Here is a 13565-nt window from a genome sequence, read left to right as displayed (position 1 = left end):
GCAGCCGGAGCCCGGGAGGGGAAGTGCCCGGCCGGGGGCGCAGGGTCCGGAGGCATGGGAGCTGCCCGAAGCCCAAGCACTATCGACTTCACGGTTTGCCAGGCTGGGCGCTTCCCCTTCCGGGCTTCAGCTGCGCTGGGGAAGCGCCGGCCGGGGGCGCAGGGTCTGGAGGCTGCCCGGCAAGCCGTGAAGCCGGTAGCGCTCAGGCAGCCCTTTTCGCGGGGCTGGGAGGGAGGAAGGGGAGTTAGGGCGGGGACTTTGGGGAAGGGGCGGAGTTGGGGCGGGCCGGGGGTGGGAAAGGGGCGGGGCCAGGGCCCTTGGAGTGTCCTCTTTTTTTATTTTTTAAATATGGTAACCCTATTACACAGGGCAGCAGACAGAGGGAGGGGGGAGCAGGGGAGGGCTCTGGCTGCTGGAGGCCAATGGGAGCGGGTCAATCGGCCCAGCCGCCCAATCAGCAGCCGCACTCTGCATGGAGGGGAGGGAGGGAGGCGAGGGAGAAAAAAACCCCGGACATTTTAACCTTGTTACCAATTCCTCCCGGACGGCTATTTAGAGACGCAAAAGCCGGACATGTCCGGGGAAATACAGACGGATGGTAACCCTACACGCCATGGCCAGTGCTTGGGGGTGGAGACATTCACCATTTCGAGTTTAGGGCAAAATTACCTTAAAGGGATGTTTGTTTTCACACTCCAGTTACTCAGAAACCACGGATCAGATTTCCTTCCCTCGTCCCAGAATCATTCACCTTGGTTGGGGCTGAGAGCCACGAGGGAAAAGTTTAGTCCTGAAAGAGAATTTTTCAGACTGAAAACAGAGGGTTACAATGGAAGTTTAATTGACAGCTGCAATAATAGCATTCTCCACGGGCAAATACTATAACACCAGGTCAAATTCATCATAACATAGATTCAAGATCTTGATTGCCAATTCATTAGGCCCCTGTGTGTGGTATGTTTGGTCTTAAAGTGAGGGGTTTTTTAAATTTTGTTTAAGAATATCCCTCTAGGAAGGAAGGAAACAGTCATGTGAGTCTTTCCGTAAAGCATTTACAAATTTCCACTTCAGAACAATGTGACTTTCACTTGTTAATTGCCAAACAGCAGCAACCAGAGAAAGAAGCAAATAGAAAAGACAGTGAAGAAAAAGTTATCTGGGGGCATATGGTGAAGACAATTTTAAACTTCTTAAGTTCTGATGGTGAAAAATCTTGAATTGCCAAAAACAGAGTGAGAGAATTGGCTAAAGTGTATTTGAAACTATAGCAATGTTTTGATCTTTACTTGTGACAAAGTTGCATGATAATTCTTGGGTTCTAATACTGTGCCTAGGAAGAGCCTGCACTGGGTGTTTGGATGGGTTATATGAGGTACATACTTTGGGTCCAGTCATATCTAGCCTATCCCTGACAGGTGTTTGTCCAACCAGTTCTTAAAAACCTCCAATGACAGAGATTCCACAGTCTCCCTACATACTTTGTTCCAGTGCTTTTACTATACAGTTTCTACTTTGAATATCTAACATTTATAAATAACAAGTGTAATGGCCTCAAATATAAATGTAAATCAAATTTAAATGAACTTTTTTACACACAGTCAGTCCTTTCTTACTGTGCTTCTTCCCATTGTACCCAGGCATATTTCTCTGTGGAATCATAGAATCATAGAATATCAGGGTTGGAAGGGACCTCAGAAGGTCATCTAGTCCAACCCCCTGCTCAAAGCAGGACCAATTCCCAACTAAATCATCCCAGACAGGGCTTTGTCAAGCCTGACCTTAAAAACCTCTAAGGAAGGAGATTCCACCACCTCCCTAGGTAACCCATTCCAGTGCTTCATCACCCTCCTAGGGAAAAAGTTTTTCCTAATATCCAACCTAAACCACCCCAACTGCAACTTGAGACCATTACTCCTTGTTCTGTCATCAGGTACCACTGAGACCAGTCTAGATCTATCCTCTTTGGAACCCCCTTTCAGGTAGTTGAAAGCAGCTATCAAATCCCTCCCCCATTCTTCTCTTCTGCAGACTAAACAATCCCTGTTCCCTTAGCCTCTCCTCATAAGTCATGTGCTCCAGACCCCTAATCATTTTTGTTGCCCTCCGCTGGACTCTTTCCAATTTTTCCACATCCTTCTTGTAGTGTGGGGCCCAAAACTGGACACAGTACTCCAGATGAGGCCTCACCAATGTCGAATAGAGGGGAACAATCACGTCCCTTGATCTGCTGGCAATGCCCCTACTTATACAGCCCAGAATGCCGTTAGCCTTCTTGGCAACAAGGGCACACTGTTGACTCATATCCAGCTTCTCGTCCACTGTAACCCCTAGGTCCTTTTCTGCAGAACTGCTCCCTAGCCATTCAGTCCCTAGTCTGTAACAGTGCATGGGATTCTTCCATCCTAAGTGCAGGACTCTGCACTTGTCCTTGTTGAACCTCATCAGGTTTCTTTTGGCCCAATCCTCTAATTTGTCTAGGTCCCTCTGAATCCTGTCCCTACCCTCCAGCGTATCTACCACTCCTCCCAGTTTAGTGTCATCTGCAAACTTGCTGAGAGTGCAGTCCACGCCATCCTCCAGATCATTAATGAAGATATTGAACAAAACCGGCTCCAGGACCGACCCCTGAGGCACTCCACTTGAAACCGGCTGCCAACTAGACATGGAGCCGTTGATCACTACCCGTTGAGCCCGACGATCTAGCCAGCTTTCTATCCACCTTATAGTCCATTCATCCAGCCCATACTTCTTTAACTTGCTGGAGTGTATCTTTCTCAGAGTGGTTGATTGCTCATCAAGTAGCCATGAAAGTCTTTACCAGATATGTACAAGCAGGATCCCTTTCAGCGACTCAGCAATCAATACCATGTCATCCTTACTTCTGCACTGCTGCTGGCAATGGCACTGCCTTCAGAGCTGGGCAGTCAGCCAGCAGTCGCCACTCTTCATCCGCCCAGCTCTGAAAGCAGTGCTGCCACCAGCAGCAGCAGCATAGAAGTAAGGGTAGCAAACCACTAAATGTGCATGCTGTTATTAGGGCATGCCAGAAATTGCAGTTCTACCAGAGTCGATGTTGGAAAAAGAACGAGCAAGGAAAAATCATGGACATTTGTTCATATTTCAAAAATCTGCCCAGCCAGAGATTGGAGGACCCCAAAAGAGGTCACGTCCAGGAAAACCTGGACATATGGTAACCCTACTCCAACCCCAAACCTTCCAAATGAAACTGCTGCAATAACTGAATAGGTCACAACAAAATTAAATTCCTGACGTCAGGACAGACATGAGGTAAGGCATCAAATAAGAGCAACAGTTACGTACTACCAGCTAAATTTAGCTTGTACCTGGCTGTAATCAGTCACAATATAATTAGCCTAGAACAACTCAGGTTAACAACTGTGTCTTCAAAAACCCAGCAATGTATGCATACATTGTTAATAAGGGTATCATTTTCAAAAACACCTAGTGATTTAGGAGCCTAGACCACATTTTCAAACGTGACATAAGTACTTTTGAAAGTCAATGGCACTTTCACTCCTAAATCATTTTTTTAAATATTAGTCATTTCTGAAAAATTTTACCTTAGGTGACAAACTATTTAATATTTCAAAGTTAGTGTTGCCTTAAATAACAGAATTTAGAGAAGAGGGAAGAAAGAGGGAAACGTAACTTAAGGACTGCAATATCGAACCTAGAACAATAGACTCCTGGTCCATGATTTGGACTCCTCGGTGCTATGGTAATACAAATAATAAACAACAGCAACTACACTAGGCCGGAAGTGACTTTGCTTATGTTAAACCTCCAAACTTGCCCATTGTGAACTAAATGTTTCCAGAAGCCTGATCAAACTGAGATTTGGCCAAGTCTCAAGTGATTAAATAGAAGTGACTCCTGCTTGCTTATGAAACCATTACAGACACTGGTCACGTTTTCTTTTTCAAATTTGTTCAAGAGTGAAAGTTCTCCATTTACAAATCTAGCAGCTGGACTTAAAATGTTGTCTGTGTCAAGAACTTTATCTCCAATTTCCAGGGGTGGGGTGGGGGGGGTGTTTGTGTCTCAGACCATTTTTTTTAATAATATACATCTGGCTTTATGTTTGAGGTATCACCTTTGAGCATTTGGAACACAGTAAATGTTGAGTGCTTAGATTCATTCAGGACACAGATTACTTTACCTCATTTGATCTTCTTAGTGTCCCAAAATGCTCCTAGATAGGCCACTTAAAATACAAGTGTGACCTGTTTTGAAATCAATGTCAAAAGTTAAGATGTTATCAGTGAGTTTTTTAATTCTTAGCAAAGAAATGTTGCAGATTTTCTCTCAAAATTTTGTAACATTATTCTCTCTGTTAACTTGGATACATCAGCATGAAGATATAGCATCTAAAAATGGAATAAAATACTTTGGCCTCCTGTACATGCAGTTTTTCAGGAAGGTATTTATTTTTGCAGTTTTTTTGCTGACCCCAATAGTTGGATTTGTTGAGAGATGTATCCAGATGCTGAAGTCTGTAAATTAAATGCTAAAAGCTTATGTGCAATTGGTTCCTACAGAAGGAAGTTTTATGGAAGGGATTACAAAAGCACAGATGGATTAAAATAGCATTGTGGTTTTAAGTAGCTCTCTTGTATACTTCCTATGAAAGCTGTATAAATGGTTGCATATTGGCTCCTTTTGAAAAAAAGCTCCATGTAGCCTTTAGTTTAAAGCTTACAGGTTAGGGTTCTTAAGCGTATACAACAATTTAAATTGAGCATCTAACACAATTTGGATTCAAACAAAATGAGATAAAGAAAACTTGTTTAGAATGTCATTGCAGAAAACATTAAAATCCCTAGCACGCAGCAGACTTTGTCCTAGAAAATTTTTGTTTCCTAATGAATGACTGTGATGCTGATGTCCACTCTGATCAAAACCGTTGGTTCAGTTGAAAACTGACAAACTCACAGCTGGAAGTCAGGCCAATCCACTTGTGTGTTAGCAGAAGATCAAAAGAGGCTGTTAAATGTGTGTGAATGTGTTTGGCGTTTAAACTTCATAAAATTAATGAGATTTTTGATGCATTATTTTCACTTATCTGTACCTTGTTAATATTTTGCATGGTATATGACCCCCAATATCTAAAATAACCCTCCAAGTATGAAAGAAACCTTGTGTAATGCAAATGAAGTACAGTAACGCCTCACTTAACGTCTTCCCGCTTAACGTTGTTTCAAAGTTACATCGCTGCTCAATTTGGGAACATGCTCGTTAAAAGTTGTTCAATGCTCCCTTATAAGGTTGTTTGGCTGCCTGCTCTGTCCATTGCTTGTAAGATTCTGTGGAAGAGCAGCGACTTTACAAGGGAGCATTGCACAAGTTCCTCTTCTCCGTCTCCTCCCCCTCCCTCCCAGCGCTTCCCTGATGCCAAACAGCTGTTTGGCGATGCTTAGGACTTTCTAGGAGGGAGGGGCAGGAGCGGGGAAGCGCAGCTGTTTGGCCGCGCTTAGGACTTTGGGGTGGGGGGAAGGAGCAGGGATGCGGCTGCTTCGGAGAGGAGGTGGAGTAGGGGTAGGAAGAGGTGGGCCTGGAGTGGAGCAGGGACAGAAAGAGGCGGGCCTGGAACATCCCCCGGCAAAGTCAGCGCCTGGTCTTCTCCAGGGAAGCTGCCGCTGCAAAGGTGCTTCCTAGTGTCCTTGCCTGCAGCGGGCTGTGCCTGTGTGGGGTAAGCCAGGGCACTTCCAAACCACAATACAGTACTGTACAGTATATAATGCCTTTTGTCTGCCCCAAAAAAATTCCTTGGAACCTAACCCCCCCGCATTTACATTAAATCTTATGGGAAAATTGGATTCGTTTAACATCGTTTCACTTAAAGTTGCATTTTTCAGAAACATAATTACAACGTTAAGTGAGGAGTTACTGTACTCTTATCAGAAAGGTCACTTCAAAGTGAGTCGTCAGTGTGGAGCATTCAGAGTTCAAAGACTCTAAAGCACCTGTCTCTCACCACCACCAAAGAAAAAAACCATGTGATAGCTATAAATATGGATATAAAGGAAAATCCTTCATCTCTGGACTGTTTGGATTCTAATAAGGCAGAATAACTGAATGAGAAGATGGAGATTCTCCAGAATTATTCTGGGTAGCCCTGGGAGACTTTTGGGAAACTGGCAGATTTATATCTCTGCTACCATCTGGGATTAGAGACTGTGACTCACCTGTACATATTTTTACCTGCTTTAACTTCTCAATAATTTTCATTTCTTTTTCTTAGCTAATAAACCTTTAGTTAGTTTACTATAGAATTGGCTACCAGCATTGTCTTGGGTGTGAGATCTAGAATGCAACTCAATCTGGGTGCGTAACTGGTCTCTTGGGAGTGGGAGTAACCTGGAATATTTGTGATTTGTGTGTGTATAAATGACCATTTATCACAGAGTCCATCTTGCCTGGGTGGCAAGGCACACTGGAGTATCTAAGGGGACTGTCTGTGACTCCATTATAAAATTATTGTAAGACTTTAGGAGTTCATATTTGTTACTGTCTTGGGGAAATCTAATTATAGAACGTACCACCAGTTTGGGTGTCTGCCCTGCTTTTGACAGTCTGCCCTGAGGTAGGCACTCATGATTGTGAGCCACTGTAGACAGCGTGACAATGCCATCAAAGCATGGGATGATAAAGGATATCTCCAAGGGGAAGTCACGTAGTTACCACTCAAGATTCATCAAGACAAATCCTAGAATCCATGAGTCGCATGCAGGCGGTTAGTCGTGAAAATACTCAACTCCTTCTGAAAGCGCAAAATTTGAGAACCTTATATAAACCCAGGTGTACAAAAGGAACTACATAAGACAATATATTTGGCTAGCCACTTAAGGTGACCAACTTTCTTGTACAATACCAATACTAGTTAATATATGGGCTGATCTGTCGTTTTCTTGTTTAATTTTTAGTGTCTGTGATTTGTTATTCTGATTCTTTTAAAATTAACTCTAATTTGACAAATATTTATTATTTGTAGTCTGGTAGTGCCTAGAGGCCCCACAGGAGACGGGGGCTTCATTGTGCTAGACAGCATGCGTACATAGTAAAAGGCAATCCCTACCTCAAAGAGTTTACAATGTAAATAGACAATACAAAGGCAGAGGAAGGGAAGCATTTTTGTTAGCTGGGATTACATGGGTGGGTAGGGAAGAGGGGAGTGGTCAGGAGGTTGGAGTACTGCAAGGGGTAGGATGGCACTAGGCTTTGGAACCCCAGACATATGGTTCCTGTCATGCTTAGCTGTGGGCAGAGGGGAGGCGATGTGGCTTGCATGGAGTAGAGGTGTTATGAAAAGTAAAATCTTAAATCTCAGATTAGTGCACAAACGGAATACCTCTTGGGAATGTGTATTGTTCTAATTTGTATAAAATGCATGGCTATGATTTAAATGACAATCTGTATGAAATAATCTATGTAACAAAGCTTTCAAAATGACCCCAGTAGAGATGCCAACACTTCAGATAATGGGCGAGTAAGTCTTATCAAGTGGTACTGTGCTGAGTCCAATTTGCATTTCGGGTTTCTCCCACTTTTTCTAAGTTACCATTTCAAACCATGAAATAAGGAAAGGAGAGGACATCAGGTTCTTTTATTGCTATTGGGTCTGCCTGTAATACAAATATTCACAAATTCAAGTGGGGTAATTACAAAAATCTAATTTGTAGGTGGAACGTTCATGTGTGTACAATATGCAGCTATATAACTAACTGAGTTCTATCTACAAATCAGAAATATAAATTAAACATGTCTGGGAAGAAAAAAGACAATCATGGTCAAACATAGCTATTTATTTTTTTTCTTATAAACAGCATTCAGTTTCTTACTGAAAAAACCTAGAATTTAAATATTTTTTCATCCCATCACATACAGCAATCTGTATACATTATTTACATCTCTCAAATAAACATGTTGCAGATTTTCAGACATTCAACTTTTTCTTTCTAATCAAAAGCTGTTTTGATCTAAAACTAAAATACCAATCAATAAAGCCTACAAACTGAAGCAATATTGGCACGGTTAGCTTACAGTACGGATTCCCATGTTGCATTTAATATTTTACACCTATTTTTTCTTCCAGCTGCTTTAAGATGTATAAAGAAGTGAATATGAAGGTTACAGTGTCGCTTTTGCAATATCCTTTTGCCTCCAGCAATTAATTTTTATTCAAACCTCATTCACTTTTTTGCATTCTTCTCTCACCTCCATTGCACATCAAGATATTGCTTCCAGTGGTAGTATTTAGCAGTACAACTCCAGCATATAGGAAGAATCAAAACAGCAAAGAATTAAGTGTTCCCTCCAAGATTTGTGTCCCAAAATGTCCCTAGTTGCACAAGTACAAAAATAATGAGTACAGTTTAATGGCTATAAAAATTAATTTCCCCTAAAAATACAGTAATCTATGAAGAACAATTTAAGGAGAGTTCTTAAAACAAAAATGAGCTTTTTGAAATTTAGTCATTTTGCAGTCTTCAATTGTTAAGAGGAAATTATATTTTAAAAGAAGGAGAAAAAATGTGCGTAACACGATGAATGTCCATGTTAGTTATCTACTACAAAGATAAAACATCAAAACTTTTACACAGTTTTAAAACCTCAACACTAGAGGTGCTAGTGATTCAGTTTGGAAAACTCAAATGAAGTTACCAATCAAGAAAACAAGGCTCTAAATAATGGTGGGAATTTTCTGGTGGAAGAAATAGGCAGGTCTATATTCATGCTGCACCTTTAACAGTCCAGCTGAAAACGGTTGTTTTACATACAGTAATAGAGCACTCCAGAAAAAAAAAAAATCACCAGTGTTGGATGGCACAAAAAACTCTCTAAATGAAATATTTTTAATAAAACTTTGTATGGTGATTCAGGGAAAGGGGGCTAAGAAAGAAAAAGGAGGAATCTGGAAGGTAAAGAAAGTCAATAGCAGCAAATAGGCATCTTATACCTGTGAAATGAGTTTCAGAGACAGTGTTCAGTTCCAAAATATTAAATAGACGACAGTACCCCTCTGTTTTCTATCAAGGTAAATGCAAAAGTTCAAAGTTCTACATTGCATAGTAAGCAGTAAAATAAACTAGAGTCACTTGCAAACAGGCTATTTGCCCCCTTTTAAAATTTGTTTTCTTTCTCCCCCTCTACCATGTTGGACATCAATTCAGCTACCAGCAAGTCAGATGTGGCACATCTTCTCCACTTGTGCAGTTAACTTGAATCTCTGACTTGACTATGAAAGACTTAAAAATGTCTGTGATTGGAATTTATTTACTATCCTAATTGTGTAAATTCCCTAGACCAAATTCACCTCTGGCATAAGATAGCAGAACAGAACTAGTACAGTATGCCAACAGTGATCTCATCTCAAGGTAGATTACTTCTTGAAGTTACCACCCAAATCATCAATATGATCAAACACGCTGGTAGCTGAAAAATAGCAAAACCTGTTTAAAACCTTATTAAACTGTAAGGCCTTAACCTATACTGGGAGCATAACCAGGCCAGCTGTGGCTTGCATGGTTCTGCTCCCGGTGTTAACAAGACCTAACGCTCCAATGTTTAATATCAAAACAATGAAATATCTAACAGAGTATCCCTTTATAACATGGATCTAGACTAGTGTTGTGGTTTGTTAACGTTTTTTAAAAGATACTGTTCTGTTACCAAGTTTACTAGAGTCCAGCTGAGTTTAAAAACCAAGATGACTTTTGGTTAATATTTTGATGTGCCCATGCTCTACAAGTGTAAACACACTCAATTCTGGTCCCAAGTCTTTTGCTAAAATATTTGAAAATTAAAAGCTGCAAGTATAATACAAAAAGGGATACTCTATCCCATGCACTGCATTAGTATCTTAGATGCTGTCTTCAAAGATTAGTATAATTAAAGAATATTCAAACAGCTTTATTTCAGACAGTGATCTCCAGGCTTTTATTACATATCTAGAAGTTAGTGTTAAAAAAGGTTTCCACCAACTATTTTTCACAGTCCACATTTCATACTTCGTGTACACTACTCATGTCTTAACTTCAAAAGGTTTGTCTTCCCTATTCAAAGATGTAGTTTTAAGAGCCAAAATTATATGAACAGTGACAGAATTAATGGCCTTCTGGATGCCAAGTAACAAACACAGCAGAAGAATAAGATGCCCATGTAAGACTAATATTCTACATATTAAATTCTAATATATGAGAGTGTGAACTGCAGAAGAGTGTCCTGAATTTTTATAGCTGTTGTTTTAAAATTGAGGTCAAATATCCAAAGTGAGGAGGCAGCCCGTCAAAATAAATACAGCTACTGCCCAGCTACAGTCTGCTAATCCCTGATTTTAAGTTTTGGATTCTTCAGGACATTAAGCTTTCTAATCTATTTCTGATTAGATCATATAAAAACACCTTTTAGTGCTCCATGCATTTTTAAAAAAATATTTACCGTGCCTGCAGGCTCTCAATAGAGAATGCTAATCCAAATAATCACAAGTAAACTGTGTTTTGAAGGGGCTTTCTGGTTAACACCGTTCTCATTTAGATATACAGCAAAGCACTGACTATGGCCATGTCTACATTACAAACTTACATCAGCATACAGCTGCTGCAGTTAGTGCATCGCTTGTGTGAGCGCATACGGGGCTTGTTGTGTCAGCAGAGCGTGTACTCACCAGGAGCACGTGTATCGATGCAGACTGTGGTGCACCATGGATAAGTATCCCACTGTGCAACTCGCCACCATCCGGTGCACTGTCTTTTAGGAAGTTTTGACAATGTTTGATGGGGCAGAAGTGAGTTGGGCAGGGTAATTGGAAGCATGGGGTCAACTTTCCAGTTTGCAACAGTCTCCATCCCATAGCGCCATCTTTATCCCATAATTTTGGAGACTTTTTTTCAAAATCCCACAAACCCGTGTGGCTCTCCTTGCTGTCTGCCATCTCTGACAAAAGCATGGATCCTGCACACCTCTGCACTATTTTAATGAGTATTGCAAGCACAGGGTGCACGTTCCTGCAGTAACTGCAGAACCACAAGAAGAGATGCGGGGAACAGGATGATTCCTTGAATGACAGATTGCTGTGGGACACAGAGGACCAATTCAAGGTTCTTGTTGGCATTCACGGAGCAGCTGCAAATCGTGGAGCACTGCTTCTGGGCCCAAGAAACAAGCACTGACTGGTAGGATTGCATCATAATGCAGGATTGAAGAAAAGAGAAGAATTGAGGGGGGATTTGAGAGCTGCTTTCAACTACCTGAAAGGGGGTTCCAAAGAGGATGGATCTAGACTGTTCTCAGTGGTGGCAGATGACAGAACAAGGAGTAATGGTCTCAAGTTGCAGTGGGGGAGGTTTAGGTTGGATATTAGGAAAAACTTTTTCACCAGGAGGGTGGTGAAGCACTGGAATGGGTTACCTAGGGAGATGGTGGAATCTCCTTCCTTAGAGGTTTTTAAGGACAGGCTTGACAAAGCCCTGTCTGGGATGATTTAGTTGGGGATTGGTCCTGCTTTGAGCAGGGGGGTGGACTAGATGACCTCCTGAGGTCCCTTCCAACCCTGATATTCTATGAGGTTTGGGATGACAAGCAGTGGCTGCCAAACTTTCGGATGTGTAAGGCCACATTCCTAGATCTGTGTGATAAGCTCACCCAAGCCCTCCAGTGCAGGGACACCAGAATGAGAGCTGCATTGACAGCTTTTGATACAGTCTCCCACAGTATTCTTGCCAGCAAATTAAAGAAGTATGGGCTGGATGAATGGACTATAAGGTGGATAGAAAGCTGGGTACATCATTGGGCTCAATGGGTAGTGATCAATGGCTCCATGTCTAGTTGGCAGCCGGTATCAAGTGGAGTGCTCCAAGGGTCGGTCCTGGGGCCGGTTTTGTTCAGTGTCTTCGTTAATGATCTGGAGGATGGCATGGATTGCACCCTCAGCAAGTTTGCGGATGACACTAAACTGGGAGGAGTGGTAGATACGCTGGAGGAGTGGTAGATATGCTGGAGGGTAGGGATGGGATACAGAGGGACCTAGACAAATTAGAGGACTGGGCCAAAAGAAATCTGATGAGGACAAGTGCAGAGTCCTGCACTTAGGACGGAAGAATCCCATGCACTGCTACAGATTAGGGACCGAGCGGCAGCAGTTCTGCAGAAAAGGACCTAGGGGTTACAGTGCATGAGAAGCTGGATATGAGTCAACAGTGTGCCCTTGTTGCCAAGAAGGTTAACGGCATTTTGGGCTGTATAAGTAGGGGCATTGCCAGCAGATCGAGGAACCTGATCATTCCCCTCTATTCGGCATTGGTGAGGCCTCATCTGGAGTACTGTGTCCAGTTTTGGGCCCCACACTACAAGAAGGATGTGGAAAAATTGGAAAGAGTCCAGCGGAGGGCAACAAAAATGATTAGGGGTCTGGAGCACATGACTTATGAGGAGAGGCTGAGGGGACTGGGACTATTTAGTCTGCAGAAGAGAAGAATGTGGGGGGATTTGATAGCTGCTTTCAACTACCTGAAAGGGGGTGCCAAAGAGGATGGATCTAGACTGGTCTCAGTGGTAGCAGATGACAGAACAAGGAGTAATGGTCTCAAGTTGCAGTGGGGGAGGTTTAGGTTGGATATTAGGAAAAACTTTTTCACTAGGAGGGTGGTGAAGCACTAGAATGGGTTACCTAGGGAGGTGGTGGAATCTCCTTCCTTATAGAGGTTTTTAAGGTCAGGCTTGACAAAGCCCTGGCTGGGATGATTTAGTTGGGGATGGGTCCTGCTTTGAGCAGGGGGTTGGACTAGATGACCTCCTGAGGTCCCTTCCAACCCTGATATTCTATGATTCTAGAAGTATAGGGCAATGGCACAGTTGGCACTAAATACCGGCACCATTTTCCACAGGCAGTGGTGATTTTAGCTGATATTTCACTCCTGAGGGTAACAGAGGCAGAGAGAACACAGCTGCTGCTGGTGTCCAGAAGCTGCCCAGGGCCGTATGCTCCTAGACTGCGTACTGCAATGGTGCCTGCTAAAGTTATCGCTGACTGGCGTGGGAAAGTGTCCTACCGTGGCAGTAGAAATAAGGCTGCCATCCCTAGAAACCATTGGCAGAGGATTGCAGAGTTCCTCCACGAAAGTTTCATTGAGATCTCCACAGAGGATTCAAGGGATATCCCTGCGCACATAAACAAACTGTTCTGTATTCCCCCCCACCAACTCTAGAGCAACTCTGCCTCTCTTGGCTGTATCACTCCCTCTTCTAGCACAAGTAAATTAATGATAACTCAAAAGATGTGCCCTGCTACTTTGAGGTGGGAGCATCTCTGTTATTGAAAATTAAACTACACACTTATCTGAGCTTTCTTCCTCTGCATCGGGCTCTCCTGTGCTCAACTGGTGGGACTGGCTGGACTGTGCTGGAGTCAAAAACAGGTCCTGGCTTGCTGTGCAGCTGGATCCCCCCAGCATCTGTCCCCCGTACTTCTCCTCCTCTTCCTCATCCACCACCTCCTCCTCGCTGTTCATGGCGGGGGTCTGTGACTCAGGCTCCTCAGAGGTATCCAT

The 13565-nt window shown here is 42.7% G+C and overlaps 1 protein-coding gene across 1 annotated transcript in view; it reads right to left on the bottom strand.

The window, feature by feature from the left end:
* The window catches only part of DCK (deoxycytidine kinase), an 81007-nt gene extending 67442 nt beyond the window's left edge, over nt 1-13565 (bottom strand). Inside the window, exon 1 of the mRNA XM_026653279.1 lies at nt 13349-13565. Coding sequence (XP_026509064.1) covers nt 13349-13565 — 217 coding nt within the window. The remainder of the gene's footprint in view (nt 1-13348) is intronic.

The sequence above is a fragment of the Terrapene carolina genome, unplaced genomic scaffold (assembly GCF_002925995.2).
Source record: "Terrapene carolina triunguis isolate 2854851 unplaced genomic scaffold, T_m_triunguis-2.0 Scaffold136, whole genome shotgun sequence".
In the NCBI taxonomy this organism is placed as follows: Eukaryota; Metazoa; Chordata; order Testudines; family Emydidae; genus Terrapene; species Terrapene triunguis.
Note: the sequence above shows the minus strand (reverse complement) of the source record. Positions and strands in the feature narration are given on the sequence as shown.